The following is a 15,273-nucleotide window of genomic DNA, read 5'->3' as shown; positions in this document are numbered from 1 at the left end:
TTCAACTACACATAAGTTTTTAGAATGTTGTCATATTATACTTAAATCCTTGATACAAAAAACTTGCGGACAAAAAAAAAGAACTTTTATTATAAGAAATGATAAAATGACATGTTTTAACATATATTATAAAAATAAAATAATTATAAAAAATGCACTTTTATATTTTTAAAAGAAAAAGAAAAAATAAAGAAAGATGATATAAATTAATGTAAAAAGTTTATGTATATTAAAGTATTTGCTACTATAATATGTATTATGAGAATATAAATGTGGATATGGAGATTCGGTAGACATTATTATATAGAAGGAAACTAACACCTATGACAAAACAAGAGGAATGATCAGATTAAACTTTTGTAACATTAGTCGTCCATTGAACCTTAATTTAATTATGTAATTGTTATTGGATCGTGTAACATCCCCATAATTATAGCATCAAACTATAATAGAGTTCTTACATCATTGATACAATAGAACAGTTGATAGAAGGAGGAATAAGAGTTTTTCCTCATTATTATACAAACCCTCACTGTTAATTCAAACTAATTACACTCCACACCTTAAAACAGAAATAAAAACATAGGTTTCATTATTAAAACTATTCTTCAGTCGATCCTCCATCTAAGGCTTGCTCCACCGGCATATCACCGACTTCTGCTCCCATCCACCGGATGATCATCGCCAATCAAATACATAACACCAAATAACAACCAAACAACAGACAAAGCAAGGGTGAGCTAATGCAATACAAAACATCATGGTAAATTAAATTAATAACCAAACTTCCATCTTATAAGTTAAATTACTCAATAATATAATAAACATACCATTATCATTCGTAAACTCCATTCATTCGGACAATCGTATGAATATTGAACTCTTAGCTAGTTCTACACTTGCAGTGGTACTTTTACTCAACTACATCCTATCCTACTCTGTCCCCAAACTGGATCTTCGGACATGGATGTACTTATTCACTAGCTCAATTATTCTATCCTACTCTGTCCTCCAAACTGGATCTTCGGATATGAATATCACCACTGAAGCTACATCCTTCCTACTCTGTCCACTCACACTGTGGATCTTCGGTAAGGATTTTCCACTCTCCACCACATAGCTTTCTCTCTAAGTGAGATCGAGACTATTGAGAGCATAAGAATGAACCCCTAAGTCGGAGTTCCTATATTCATACGTACAGTACTTGACACAAAATCAATAAGGAGTTCCTCCTTGGAACTCTATTATACAATTTCCATTCATAAATACACATGTCAACATATTATCATCTTTAGTCATATCTCAAGAAAATAATTCTCACATACTCAGACATTTCACAACCTCACAGAAACATCACTTATTAACACATAACTCTTTATGGTCAATTAATTTGAACCATTAAGTAGTTCAAACAGCTTGGATACCCTCACCAATGGCTCTGGAAGGGTCAAAAACCCCCCATATCGACCTAAAGAACGTCTAAAACGGACATCCAAAACTCCCAAAACGTCAAAAATATCAAAACACTAAATTTGTTACGCATAACTCGCTTCAGCGAGTTAACTCATTCACTCAAGCGAATTTACTATTCCAAAATTACGAAAATTCACTTCCCGGACTATAACGACTATTCCTTCCATCATACAGATTTTCTAGACATCCAAAAACTTATCTCCCATCAACAACCCATATTCATCCAAATCTTATAAACATCTAAACTAAACATATAATTAAAAAGGCAGCGGATAATTAGTACAATCCAAAATTTCCGATCAAGACCTAGTCTCCTTTTAAATCCATAAACAGATTCAAAATCTCCGATCTATACGTATACCTAAAAACTTCCACCGATTCAAAATGCTTAATATGAACAAGATCTCTTCAAAACCATCAAAACAGAAACATATCCCAATTCCAAACCGTACATCAATTCAAAAGATACAACAGAAGCAGAATTTCATTCTAAAATCATAAAGGGAATCAAAATCCTAAACATATACCAAATTTAGATCATACAGAAACAAAAAGACTCAAGGTTAGCTCCCCTTACGGTTTTCTCCTAAGCTTGCTTTCAAACGGTTCCCCGACGTTCCTCTGCCTTAGAATTCCTTCTCGTGGCTCCAAACTTAGCTCTAAAACTTCTCTGGTCCAACGCTTTTAGGTAACAGTTCTCAGATTCAACTTAGGAATTCTCTCAGCCCCAAAACCCTCTTAAATAACCAGAAAAACGTGTTTAAATAGTAAAACGCGTTTACTGAGTCAAAACGCGTTCAAAACGCGTCCAAAACGCGTACAGCGAGTGAGTCTGATTTTGACAACTTTGTCAGTCCGGTTGAACCCCTTCCCGATGTCGGAATTACGCGTATAAGTACTCGAATCGAAGCTATTCGAGTCTACTTTCTAATGGAAAAAGAATCAACTTAATATCTAATTTGTACAATTAATTATAATTAAAATACCAAACCATGTCAAAGTTGACAGCATTGCATTTTGCATATAACTTTAACTTTTGTTACAACTTGATACATTTTTTGGTTTCTTACTCTACTAATGACCCGAGATTCACATTTTCCTTTAATTTTTCAGGGTCTTACATTCTCCCCACCTTTAAAATTTTTCGTCCTCGAAAAATACACTCTTTAATCAAATAAATGAGGATAGAAGTTCTTCATTTCTTCTTCCAATTCCCAAGTCATTTCTTGGGTCTTCTCATTCCACAATACTTTGACTGTACGAATATCCTTTCCTCTTAGTTGCTTCGCCTGAACATCAAGAATCCGTACTGGTTTTGCGTCTAATGACAAATCTTCTCTGACTTGAACGTCATCCACTTCGAGTACATGATCAGGACTTGACACATATTTCCTCAATTGAGATACGTGAAATACATTGTGCAAGTTTGCCAGTTGAGGAGGTAGTGCAATCTCATATGCTACTGGTCCAATTCTCTTGATAACTTGGAATGGACCAAGAAACTTCGGAGATAACTTCTTGGATCTGATAGCTCTCCCTACTCCAGTCATCTGAGAAACTCGTAGAAACACGTGACTTCCCACTTCAAACTCAAGAGGCCTTCGCCTATGGTCTGCATAAGACTTCTGTCTGCTCTGTGATGCCTTCATCCTTTCCTGTATCAGTTTCACCTTTTCTGTTGTTTGCTGAATCAATTCTGGTCCTAACATCACTGTTTCTCCTTCTTGGTACCAACATAGGGGTGTCTTACATCTCCTACCATACAGTGCTTCATATGGTGCCATGCCAATGCTTGCATGATAGCTGTTGTTGTAAGTGAATTCAATCAATGGTAAGACCTCATCCCAAATACCCAAGTGATCTAAAACACAAGTCCTCAACAGGTCTTCTAAGGATTGAATCGTCCTCTCAGACTGTCCATCAGTTTGTGGATGATACGCAGAGCTCATGTGTAATTTGCTACCCAACTCACGTTGTAAAGACTACCAGAATTTCGATGTAAATCGCGGATCCCTGTCTGACACTATGCTCGATGGTATTCCATGTAGTCTCACCACTTCTTTTATATACAGTTGGGCAAGCTTCACCATAGACATCCTCAGATTCATCGCCAAGAAGTGAGCGCTCTTTGTCAACCTATCTATCACAACCCAGATAGCATCATGCCCCTTTCCTGTCCGTGGTAAATGTGTTACAAAATCCATGGCAATACTATCCCATTTCCACTCAGGTACCTCAAGCGGTTGCAACATACCCCCAGGTCGTTGATGTTCCACTTTAGCCTTTTGACATGTCAAACATGTTGATACAAATTGTGCCACATCTCTTTTCATTCCAGACCACCAGAAAGACTCCTTGAGATCTTGATACATCTTGGTCATACCAGGATGCATGCTAAGACGACTTTTATGTCCTTCTTCGAGAATCAACTTTTTCAGCTCAATATCATCTGGAATACAGACTCTGCCTCTAAATCTCAAAATACCATCAGCTCCTAACATAAATTCTCTGGCTTGATCTGTACCCAATAAACCCACCGTCTTTTGTAGCTCGGCATCTAATAATTGTTTATCTCTGACCAAACTCAACAAATCACTTGATATCACTAAGTTATTACAACTGATGAAATCGGACTTCAACTCAACATACAACTTCATATCCCTGAATTTCTCGATCAATTCTAACTCCTTTACCATCATAGTAGATACATGCACCGTCTTTCTGCTCAGAGCATCTGCTACAACATTAGCCTTACCGGGATGATATAGAAGTTCAAACTCATAATCCTTCAAAAACTCCATCCATCTTCTCTGTCTCATGTTCAATTCCTTTTGATCAAAAAGATATTTCAAACTTTTATGATCGCTGAACACTTGGAACTGTGCGCCATAAAGGTAATGCCTCCAAATCTTCAAAGCAAAAACGACGGCTGCCAACTCTAAATCATGAGTGGGGTAATTCTTCTCATGATTCTTAAGTTGTCTCGAAGCATAAGCTACCGCTTTCTTTTCCTGCATAAGTACACATCCCAGTCCTTGATATGAAGCATCACAATATACTTCGAAAGGTCTTCTTGGGTCAGGGATCACTAATACAGGAGCACTTGTCAACCTCTGCTTTAGTTCTTGAAAACTAGCTTCACATCGGTCTGTCCAAGCAAAGGGACGATCTTTACGAGTTAATTGCGTCAATGGTGACACAATCTTGGAGAATCCTTCTATGAATCTACGGTAGTACCCTGCTAATCCTACGAAGCTCCTGATCTCCGTTACGGACTTGGGTCTCTCCCATTGAAGCACAGCTTCGACCTTAGACGGATCCATAGATATTCCACCAGCCGATATGACATGTCCCAAAAATTGCACCTCTTTCATCCAAAACTCACATTTGGACAACTTGGCGTATAACTTCTTATTTCTTAACACCTCAAGAACTGATCGAAGATGATCCACGTGTTCTTCCCGAGTCTTGGAGTATATAAGAATGTCGTCTATGAAGACCACGACAAACTTATCTAAGAAAGGTCTGAATATCCTATTCATGTAGTCCATGAATACAGCGGGAGCGTTGGTTACACCAAAAGGCATAACCACGTATTCATAATGTCCATATCTGGACCTGAAAGCAGTCTTTTGTACATCCTCTGCCTTTACTAAAATCTGATGATAACCTGATCGTAGATCAATTTTCGAAAACACTTTTGCTCCATATAACTGATCCATCAAGTCGTCGATTCTTGGCAACGGATATTTGTTCTTGATAGTCAACTTATTCAGCTGCCTGTAATCCACACACAATCTGGAACTCCCATCCTTCTTCTTGACCAACAACACTGGCGCACCCCAAGGCGAAACACTTGGTCTGATAAATTGTTTTTCAAGCAAGTCTTCTATCTGCTTTTTCAATTCTACTAATTCAGCTGGAGCCATCCGATACGGAGCAATTGATACTGGTCCTGTGCCTGGTACGAGATCAATTGAGAACTCGATCTCTCTTTGAGGAGGCAGTCCCAGTACTTCTTCAGGAAACACATCCATGAAATCACTTACCACTGAGTGATCTATGCTCCTTCCACTCTGGTTAATCTCCATGTGTGTCAACACAATGAAGCAACACGACCCTTCCTGTACTTCGCGCAACAGATTCCTCGAAGATAATATCTTCGATTCTTCCTCTTGAGGAAATAACAATTTCTTTGCACCACAGTCTAAGAGAATGTGATTGGAAGTTAGCCAATCCATTCCTAAAATTACCTCTAAACCTTGTAGAGGTAAGCAGATGAGATTAACTTTAAACTGACGTCCTTCTACTACTACAGGACATCTAGTACATGCTAGAGATGTCTTAACTAAACCCGAAGCCGGAGTAGACACTATTAGGTCATACTGTAGCTCACTCACAGGCAATCCCAACTCTCGCACACAAACATCAGACACAAAGGAGTGTGTAGCTCCAGAATCAAACAAAACACAACAAGCTTTCCCAAACAATAAACAATTGCCGATGATAAGATTACCTGGCCCAGTTGCCTCTGCTCCGGTCATTGCATATACTCTGCCCACAGCCTGCGGTTTGACATCTGCCGTCTGTTGAGACTGACTAGTCGGTTGCTGAACCCTTGGTCTTCCAGATGTGGGACAATTCCTAGCAAAGTGTCCCTCCTTCCCGCAGGCATTACACTTCATATGACCAACTAACTGAGGGCAAACGGACCTATAATGTGGTCCTCCACAATTAAAGCACTTCACCACTCCAGGTTGTCCTGCTTGGCCAGATTGATGAAATGAAGGTCCTTTAAGCCCCTGGAAAGGAGGTTTAGAATAGGGCTTTCTCCTGTCTCCATGCCGGAATTTGGACCCAGATGGTCCACCAATCCTCTGGGGTGGTCTCTGCTGAAATTGCATTTCATTCTTTGTCTTTTCTAACACTTTAGCTCTCTCCACCAATGTAGGAAACTCCTTGATACATAAACCTTTGACCAGCAATTTGATATCTCCTCTCAGTCCATTTTCAAACTTCCTACACTGCCATTCTTCATCCATATCCAGAGTATGGAAGCGACTAAGATGCTTAAATTTATCGGCATATTCTGTCACAGTCATTCCCCTTTGCACTAACTGGAGAAATTCTACTTCCTTGGTATACCTTACACTGTCCGGAAAGTACTCAGCATAGAACTTATTCTGGAATAAGTTCCAAGTGATCGGTTTACCACTCATTTCCAACAGTGTTCTCGTACTGGTCCACCAATGATTGGCTTCTCCTGACAACAAATATTCAGTATAAGCCAATCTATTATCGTCTGGGCAGTTTTTGGCATTGAAAATTCTCTCCATATCTCTAAACCATTGGTCTGCTTCGTCGGCACTGGTATTGCCACAAAATTTAGCTGGATGATGTTGAAGAAAATTCTCTAGACTCCACTCTTGAATAGGAGTGGGCGGAATATAGAATGGGTCAGCGGGAGCTCTTGCACCACCGTTTATTAGTTCCACAAATTGCCTCTGGTGTGCCTCAGCTGACACCCTAGCAGCCTCCAATTGTTGTAATGCAATTGTGTTTTGTTGTATCAATGATGCATTCTGCTGTTGCATCGCCACCACAAAAGATTCCATTACTCTCACCAAATTAGAAACATCAGACTGTGCAGGTGAAGGAGAAGGAGGAGGAGGAGGTGATCTGCGTGCCATGGTTCTGTCCAAAGAGAAGAACCATTAGTCTAAAATTCAATTCCTATAATAGGAATACGCAACTAAGATCACACAACTAAGACATGGTATTTTCATCACCTACAAAATTCCTAGTGAAAGAACTGCTCTGATACCATTAATGTAACATCCCCATAATTATAGCATCAAACTATAATAGAGTTCTTACATCATTGATACAATAGAACAGTTGATAGAAGGAGGAATAAGAGTTTTTCCTCATTATTATACAAACCCTCACTGTTAATTCAAACTAATTACACTCCACACCTTAAAACAGAAATAAAAACATAGGTTTCATTATTAAAACTATTCTTCAGTCGATCCTCCATCTAAGGCTTGCTCCACCGGCATATCACCGACTTCTGCTCTCATCCACCGGATGATCATCGCCAATCAAATACATAACACCAAATAACAACCAAACAACAGACAAAGCAAGGGTGAGCTAATGCAATACAAAACATCATGGTAAATTAAATTAATAACCAAACTTCCATCTTATAAGTTAAATTACTCAATAATATAATAAACATACCATTATCATTCGTAAACTCCATTCATTCGGACAATCGTATGAATATTGAACTCTTAGCTAGTTCTACACTTGCAGTGGTACTTTTACTCAACTACATCCTATCCTACTCTGTCCCCAAACTGGATCTTCGGACATGGATGTACTTATTCGCTAGCTCAATTATTCTATCCTACTCTGTCCTCCAAACTGGATCTTCGGATATGAATATCACCACTGAAGCTACATCCTTCCTACTCTGTCCACTCACACTGTGGATCTTCGGTAAGGATTTTCCACTCTCCACCACATAGCTTTCTCTCTAAGTGAGATCGAGACTATTGAGAGCATAAGAATGAACCCCTAAGTCGGAGTTCCTATATTCATACGTACAGTACTTGACACAAAATCAATAAGGAGTTCCTCCTTGGAACTCTATTATACAATTTCCATTCATAAATACACATGTCAACATATTATCATCTTTAGTCATATCTCAAGAAAATAATTCTCACATACTCAGACATTTCACAACCTCACAGAAACATCACTTATTAACACATAACTCTTTATGGTCAATTAATTTGAACCATTAAGTAGTTCAAACAGCTTGGATACCCTCACCAATGGCTCTGGAAGGGTCAAAAACCCCCCATATCGACCTAAAGAACGTCTAAAACGGACATCCAAAACTCCCAAAACGTCAAAAATATCAAAACACTAAATTTGTTACGCATAACTCGCTTCAGCGAGTTAACTCATTCACTCAAGCGAATTTACTATTCCAAAATTACGAAAATTCACTTCCCGGACTATAACGACTATTCCTTCCATCATACAGATTTTCTAGACATCCAAAAACTTATCTCCCATCAACAACCCATATTCATCCAAATCTTATAAACATCTAAACTAAACATATAATTAAAAAGGCAGCGGATAATTAGTACAATCCAAAATTTCCGATCAAGACCTAGTCTCCTTTTAAATCCATAAACAGATTCAAAATCTCCGATCTATACGTATACCTAAAAACTTCCACCGATTCAAAATGCTTAATATGAACAAGATCTCTTCAAAACCATCAAAACAGAAACATATCCCAATTCCAAACCGTACATCAATTCAAAAGATACAACAGAAGCAGAATTTCATTCTAAAATCATAAAGGGAATCAAAATCCTAAACATATACCAAATTTAGATCATACAGAAACAAAAAGACTCAAGGTTAGCTCCCCTTACGGTTTTCTCCTAAGCTTGCTTTCAAACGGTTCCCCGACGTTCCTCTGCCTTAGAATTCCTTCTCGTGGCTCCAAACTTAGCTCTAAAACTTCTCTGGTCCAACGCTTTTAGGTAACAGTTCTCAGATTCAACTTAGGAATTCTCTCAGCCCCAAAACCCTCTTAAATAACCAGAAAAACGTGTTTAAATAGTAAAACGCGTTTACTGAGTCAAAACGCGTTCAAAACGCGTCCAAAACGCGTACAGCGAGTGAGTCTGATTTTGACAACTTTGTCAGTCCGGTTGAACCCCTTCCCGATGTCGGAATTACGCGTATAAGTACTCGAATCGAAGCTATTCGAGTCTACTTTCTAATGGAAAAAGAATCAACTTAATATCTAATTTGTACAATTAATTATAATTAAAATACCAAACCATGTCAAAGTTGACAGCATTGCATTTTGCATATAACTTTAACTTTTGTTACAACTTGATACATTTTTTGGTTTCTTACTCTACTAATGACCCGAGATTCACATTTTCCTTTAATTTTTCAGGGTCTTACAGATCGTATTTTTTTTGAATAATTTTGATGATTTGAAATTTTATTTGCATGTATAATTTAATAGTCGAAATTTATTTACATTTTAAGTTACGTTACAATAAAACATTAAGATATGAAATGTTAATTAACTTTAAATTGCATATTGTAAACTTAATATATTTTTAATAATATTCAACAATATCCAGTTTAACTTCCATAAAAAAAAGGATTATTAGAGTTGCAATATTGATATTTACGGTCAGTGCATCTAGTCTCTTTTAATGTGATAATATAAGTTTTTCAGTGAGTAAAAAATAGAAATGGGAAAGATATAAGTGATTAGGAATAACTAAGGAATATATGTTAGTATTATTCAAATCTCTTAACTAAGGAATAACTAAGGAATATATTGATAGCTTATTAACATGAATGAATATGTAATATCTAATTTTTTAAATTAAGTATGATATATATGTATTTTTAAAATTTATCAGTTTTTCCTATTTCTACACTTAGTTTTAAGAAAAAAAAAACCCTATTTCAAAACATATACATATGTACAGGTTTAACTATACATAAACAACATTTATTAGGATAGGTATACCGTGTCGTTTGCTCTTAGATCTTTTAAAATCAATGTCCTGTCGCATTTTAATATGCCCTATATTAAATTTAAACGATTTTAACTATTATTAGTACTTTGATTTTAACTATACTTAAATTGGTCGGTCGTGAACTTTCGTTTTGTATTAGCTTCAACATTAATTATACACGTGATACAGTTTTTATACATTTAATTACGCACTTAAGAAATAAATTTATTTTTATACACCAAATATATATAATTATTTTTTCGTAAAAAACAATCTAACTTTTTTAGTTAAATAATAATCCTTAAAAAATTACATATGGTTTGAACATTATCACTTTCAAAATTGTTTCGGTCATGGAGGTCAATGTGTCAAGATACTGTGAATGTTTTGAACGTCCAAATGTTTATTTTCATTTTGCCGTTTGTTCTAATTATCTGTTTAATTAAAATTGAAAATCACTTGGAGAAGACATCTCAATATCAAAATCAATAAAAGTTCACAATTTTAATAATTAATGTGTATTAAATATTATCGTCTATCTCTTTATCTTAATATTTATAAATTTTAAAATAAATTTGCAATTAGTGATAATTTGATTATGATTTAATTAATAATAATCATATTTTGTTATAAATTAGTAAATATTAAATGTAATTGTTATGTAGTTACAATCATTTAATAGAATGTTCTTATAAAACCGTTTGGATTATGCAATCTAATATTAATTGGATAATTATACGATTAAATGAAGTATATGTATTAGCTAAACGCAAAGTCAAACTCAAGTACTTGTACCTTTTATTGCTCTATTGAAAAAATAATCATGTACACTGCAAAAGTATATTTCACTAGAGATTTGTTATAATATTCATAACTTTTAAAATTTTATCTATCACTATCTATGTACCTGAAATGTCTTAACTAATATAGCAAGTGGTCATGAAGAAAATGAAAAGGTGAATGCAATAATGAAGTGATTCAGAAAATAATCGAGTATTAATTTAGTTTGTTTTGAATGTTTTTATATTCAAAGATTATTGGTTTCTCTCACTCTTAAAAATAAAATTAATTGGAAAATTAATATAGAATTGTGTCAGGAAGAAAGAAGATAAGATATGAACGATTATGAATAGCAGTAGGTTTCCCTTTATTCCTTGGTATTCTAAAACATAATAAAATCCATGTTCAAAACGAAGCAGACACGTAACGAAGATGTTTCACCCACCCACCGTCTTGCCTCCTTCCACGTGTCACCTATCACATGGCTATGTTTGTTAGGAATCTATGCAACTCAGTGACGATGAAACTCAAACTACCGTCACATTTTATTTTCCCCTTTCCATGGGAACTTCTTAGGCTTTGGAATTCGAATCAAAATAGGTTTAACTATAATATGTAGAATTATTCTTAAAATAATTATTACAAATTGCAATAAGATATATTTTTGTTAATTATTTTAATTTTATGATTATTCACAGTGGAAAAAATTACAGTGATTCATATATTTAATAAAATCTTAAATAAATATATTTTAAAATTTTATACTTTGATCCAAAACTAAAATTTATTTACTTTTTTATGTAATTTGATCGTAAAAATTTGAAAAGGTTTTGATACTATATTAAAAAAGAAATTTAAGTCTAATTTAATCTACAAAATTAATTTTTAAGATAAAATTTATACTCATTTATATATTATAAATTAATCTTATAAATACTTTTAACATCTTTTAATTAAAATGTCTGTTTGAAAAGGATAAAAGTTAATCAAAATATAATTTTAAAGATAAAAATATATTAAATATTTTAATTTTGTATTGGAATTTAAAAAATAAAATTATATTTAACTATTTTAAAAAAATAGTTTATGATGCAAATATGATGATATCCTGTTAAAAAGAAATATAAATGAAGTGTAACCGAAAAAGAAAGTGTAAAGAAAAGAACTAAACTTGTCTGACACAAATAATTGGAGCAACATGGAGCAGTTAGTATTTTAGTAATTAAGCAGAAAAGGAGAGAAGTTCATAATCTGTACATAGCTGGCAGCACAAGAATCCCACATTCCCTTTCTCTGAAGCCACCACCCACTCATAAAAGGCCAGTTTTTCTGTGCTTCCTGCACCTTCACAAACCCCAAGAACAATGAAACAGGGAAGAGGAAGAACCTCTTTTCATCTTATGTCATCAATTCTCTCTTCTCTTCTCCTTTTCCTCTCTCTCTTAGGATCTGCTCATGCTTACAAGAATTACACAGTCGGAGACTCCTTAGGCTGGTTTGACAACACTGAAAACTCCAATGTCAATTATCAGAAGTGGGCTGACACTAAAAAATTCACCTTAGGAGATTTCCTCAGTATGTTTCTCACATCTTCTTTTTCTCCTTACTTCAATTCTTTCACTTCATCTCTAATTTTTATTTCACAACTATGATATCTAATCAGATTTAAATCAGAACATGCTGTATATATACTTGTCATGTATATCTACTGACACAGAAATTAGATTGGCTTCAATTATTGTATGTTTCGTCTGCAGCACATACTAATATATTAGTGTCGGTAGATTTAGAAAAGTTAGGCTTAAATTGGAAGCACTCTTAGTGGTATTTTCATGGAGTCTGTCGCGATCCACAACCTTTAGTCACAAATCAAGTATTCATTCACTCTTAATTTGCCAAAAGAGCTAACAACGAAATATTACTGTTAGTTACCATTTGTCTCGTTTGGGGTAAATGGGGAAAGAGGAAAATCCGATACCCAAAATGACTACTTGACAATTACTTTTTCTTATTCCTTTCTTTTGGTACGAACATTCTCTTTTTATACTCTTATTGAGTTCGGCCACTAGTTTTTCTTTAATGTAAACATTTAACGATGATATTATGAGTGGAAAGAGACTTGCTTTAAAGCTAACCACTACACTGGCTATGATTAAGCTATCATTTGAAAGAAACATAGAATTGTGGCAAACAAACATACAATAAGCCATTTCCACATCAGTAACTTGGGCTGAAAAGTAGGTCCTTTTTTTGAATAACAGATCATGCCAATTTTTTACAGTTGCCGACAATTCATAGCCTATTGAATTCTTTGAACATGTAGGTGTTGGCAGTTTGGTATGAATATTTATGATATTATAGTCTCACCTAATAGTGCTAAACACTTTTGACTTGTGGGTGTTGTTCTTGTAGTTTTCAACACAGACACTAACCACTCTGTGGTTCAGACATACAACTTTACAACATACAAGGAATGTGATTACGATGATGCTCAAGACAAAGACACAACCCAGTGGTCAGCATCTGATCCATCCAACACCCAAACACATCCTGTGACGGTGGCGATTCCTCTGATGAAGGAGGGCAAAACGTACTTTTTTTCTGGTGATTATGACGGTGATCAGTGCAGGAGTGGACAACATTTCCAAATAAATGTGACCTATGGAGAAGGGCTGCCCAAAAGTCTGAAAGCCCCAGAAGATGCCCCATCTCCTGCTAATGCTGTTGCTGGAGATGATGATTCAGCACCAGACACCATTGTCCCTTCCAACTTCAACCATCCCAAAACAGAAGAAAGTGATGACGACAAAGCTAGTGACAAACAAAACTCTACTTCTTTCTCAGTTTCACTGTCTGCACAACTTCAGCTTGTCCTTTTAGGAATGCTACTTTTTTTCCTTTGATGAGTCGATATTTATTTTATAGTTATTTTTTTAATTATAGGTATATGTCGTTATTATTTTTTATCTATTTTTTTCTTTCATGAGTGACATAGTGGGATTGTGAGAGATTGAATTGCTAGGTAGGATATACCATATATTATTTGTAAACTAAAATAATGATATAATTATATCCTTTATTATGTTTGGTTTCTGAGTGCTGCTAAAAAATATGTTCTGAGTAAATATTTATATCTGTTTATTAAAAATATGGAGTTTTCTTATACAATTTGATGATAGATGTGTACACTTTTTAAATCATATTTGATAAATAAATATTTGTTATGTTCCACTCTCAAAGAGACTTGTTTTAAGGTATGATGATACTATATTTTCCGTAATATATTATTTGTGTTTAGTTGAATTTTAACATTTATGTAAATATTTTAAATAATTAAAATAAAATGTATGAATTAATATAAAACTATGTACAAAATTTTAAAATTACTTTCCACGTTTTTTTCACGGATTACAATGTTCTCTTAAGAATAAAAATGAATTGAATAATATTTCTGGTTATTTTACTAAAAATAAATTCCCAGTAAACATGAAATTGCTAATCTCTGATAATATTTCTAGATTAAAATTTCAAGGGTTAAATTCATACAGAATGTTTGATTATGTTTTTTATAAAAGAAGATAATGATATGTTAGTACAAATATTTTCACATTTTGACATATTATATCTGTTATGTCAAAATGTTATAAAAGAAATATATGTTAAAATATCTTTTTCGTAATAAAAAATTACAATAAAAATGTTATTAGGTTTTTCTTCTTCATATTTGTTGAAGAATTTTAATTCGATCTTTAAAATGATTTCAATTGGATTATAAATTTTGTAAATTAGTAACAATTAATTAATTTCTATTAAATGGTAAGAAACCATCCATTTATGTTAAATGGTAAGAAACCACGTCAAAACATGTTGATGTGATCACTAGGTGAGCACCATCTCTCATAAAAAATCCCAAATTGAAACCAAGACGTGAACTAGAGAAGTGTCACCATGGTCTTGTGTCTTCGTTCCTCTTTCACCTTGAATCATCTTCTTCGCAAACTTGCAAAAACCAAATCGTGGGAATTGCGTCACCCAAATCGCGCAACAGCAGTGGCCACAGAGCAAATTGAAACCTTGCGAGTTTGCAAGCTCCTCACCGCAAAACCATCAACATTGTTGTTAATCACCAATAAAACCTAAATCACGCTCCAACCAGTAGAGAAAACGAAACCCTAGTATGAAATCCTTGCACAATCCTCCTTCATAGCGAGTTTAATCGCGTCACCATGACCTTTCCATCACGCTGCAACAACGAATCACCTGTAAATCGAAACTAATAAGAAATCGCGTTCTCTATTAACTTCTTCAACCTACAAAAAGGAAAAGACTATAAAACCCAACTATGTAATGCGCCATCAAGATAAAACTAGTCGTCACCAGAAAACCTTCTCCATGTCCTCGCGGCGCAAGAATCCCTTCTACATTAAAACCCTAATTT

General features: G+C 34.7%; 2 protein-coding genes across 3 annotated transcripts; one reads left to right on the top strand and one right to left on the bottom strand.

Annotated features, from left to right (window-relative positions):
• Positions 1 to 421: 421 nt before the first annotated feature.
• On the bottom strand, positions 422 to 9,341 carry LOC128197759 (uncharacterized). 2 transcript variants are annotated; one of them, XM_052880445.1, is made up of 3 exons: positions 8,940 to 9,341; positions 5,990 to 7,167; positions 422 to 657 (listed from the first exon to the last, which is right to left on the bottom strand). In XM_052880445.1, the coding sequence occupies exons 2-3, from the start codon at positions 7,161 to 7,163 to the stop codon at positions 602 to 604; spliced, it is 1,230 nt and encodes a 409-aa protein (XP_052736405.1). In that variant the 5' UTR covers positions 7,164 to 7,167; positions 8,940 to 9,341; the 3' UTR covers positions 422 to 601. The 2 variants fall into 2 exon arrangements, 1 of the variants encoding a protein (XP_052736405.1); XR_008250549.1 differs by lacking the exons at positions 422 to 657; positions 5,990 to 7,167 and adding an exon at positions 7,311 to 7,546.
• Positions 9,342 to 12,060: 2,719 nt separating this feature from the next.
• On the top strand, positions 12,061 to 13,825 carry LOC108337423 (blue copper protein 1b). The gene is made up of 2 exons (XM_017573946.2): positions 12,061 to 12,410; positions 13,248 to 13,825. The coding sequence occupies exons 1-2, from the start codon at positions 12,200 to 12,202 to the stop codon at positions 13,736 to 13,738; spliced, it is 702 nt and encodes a 233-aa protein (XP_017429435.1). The 5' UTR covers positions 12,061 to 12,199; the 3' UTR covers positions 13,739 to 13,825.
• The last annotated feature ends 1,448 nt before the right edge of the window (positions 13,826 to 15,273 follow it).

The sequence above is a fragment of the Vigna angularis genome, chromosome 7 (assembly GCF_016808095.1).
Source record: "Vigna angularis cultivar LongXiaoDou No.4 chromosome 7, ASM1680809v1, whole genome shotgun sequence".
Classification (NCBI taxonomy): domain Eukaryota; kingdom Viridiplantae; phylum Streptophyta; class Magnoliopsida; order Fabales; family Fabaceae; genus Vigna; species Vigna angularis.
This window is presented reverse-complemented; position numbering and strand designations above follow the sequence as displayed.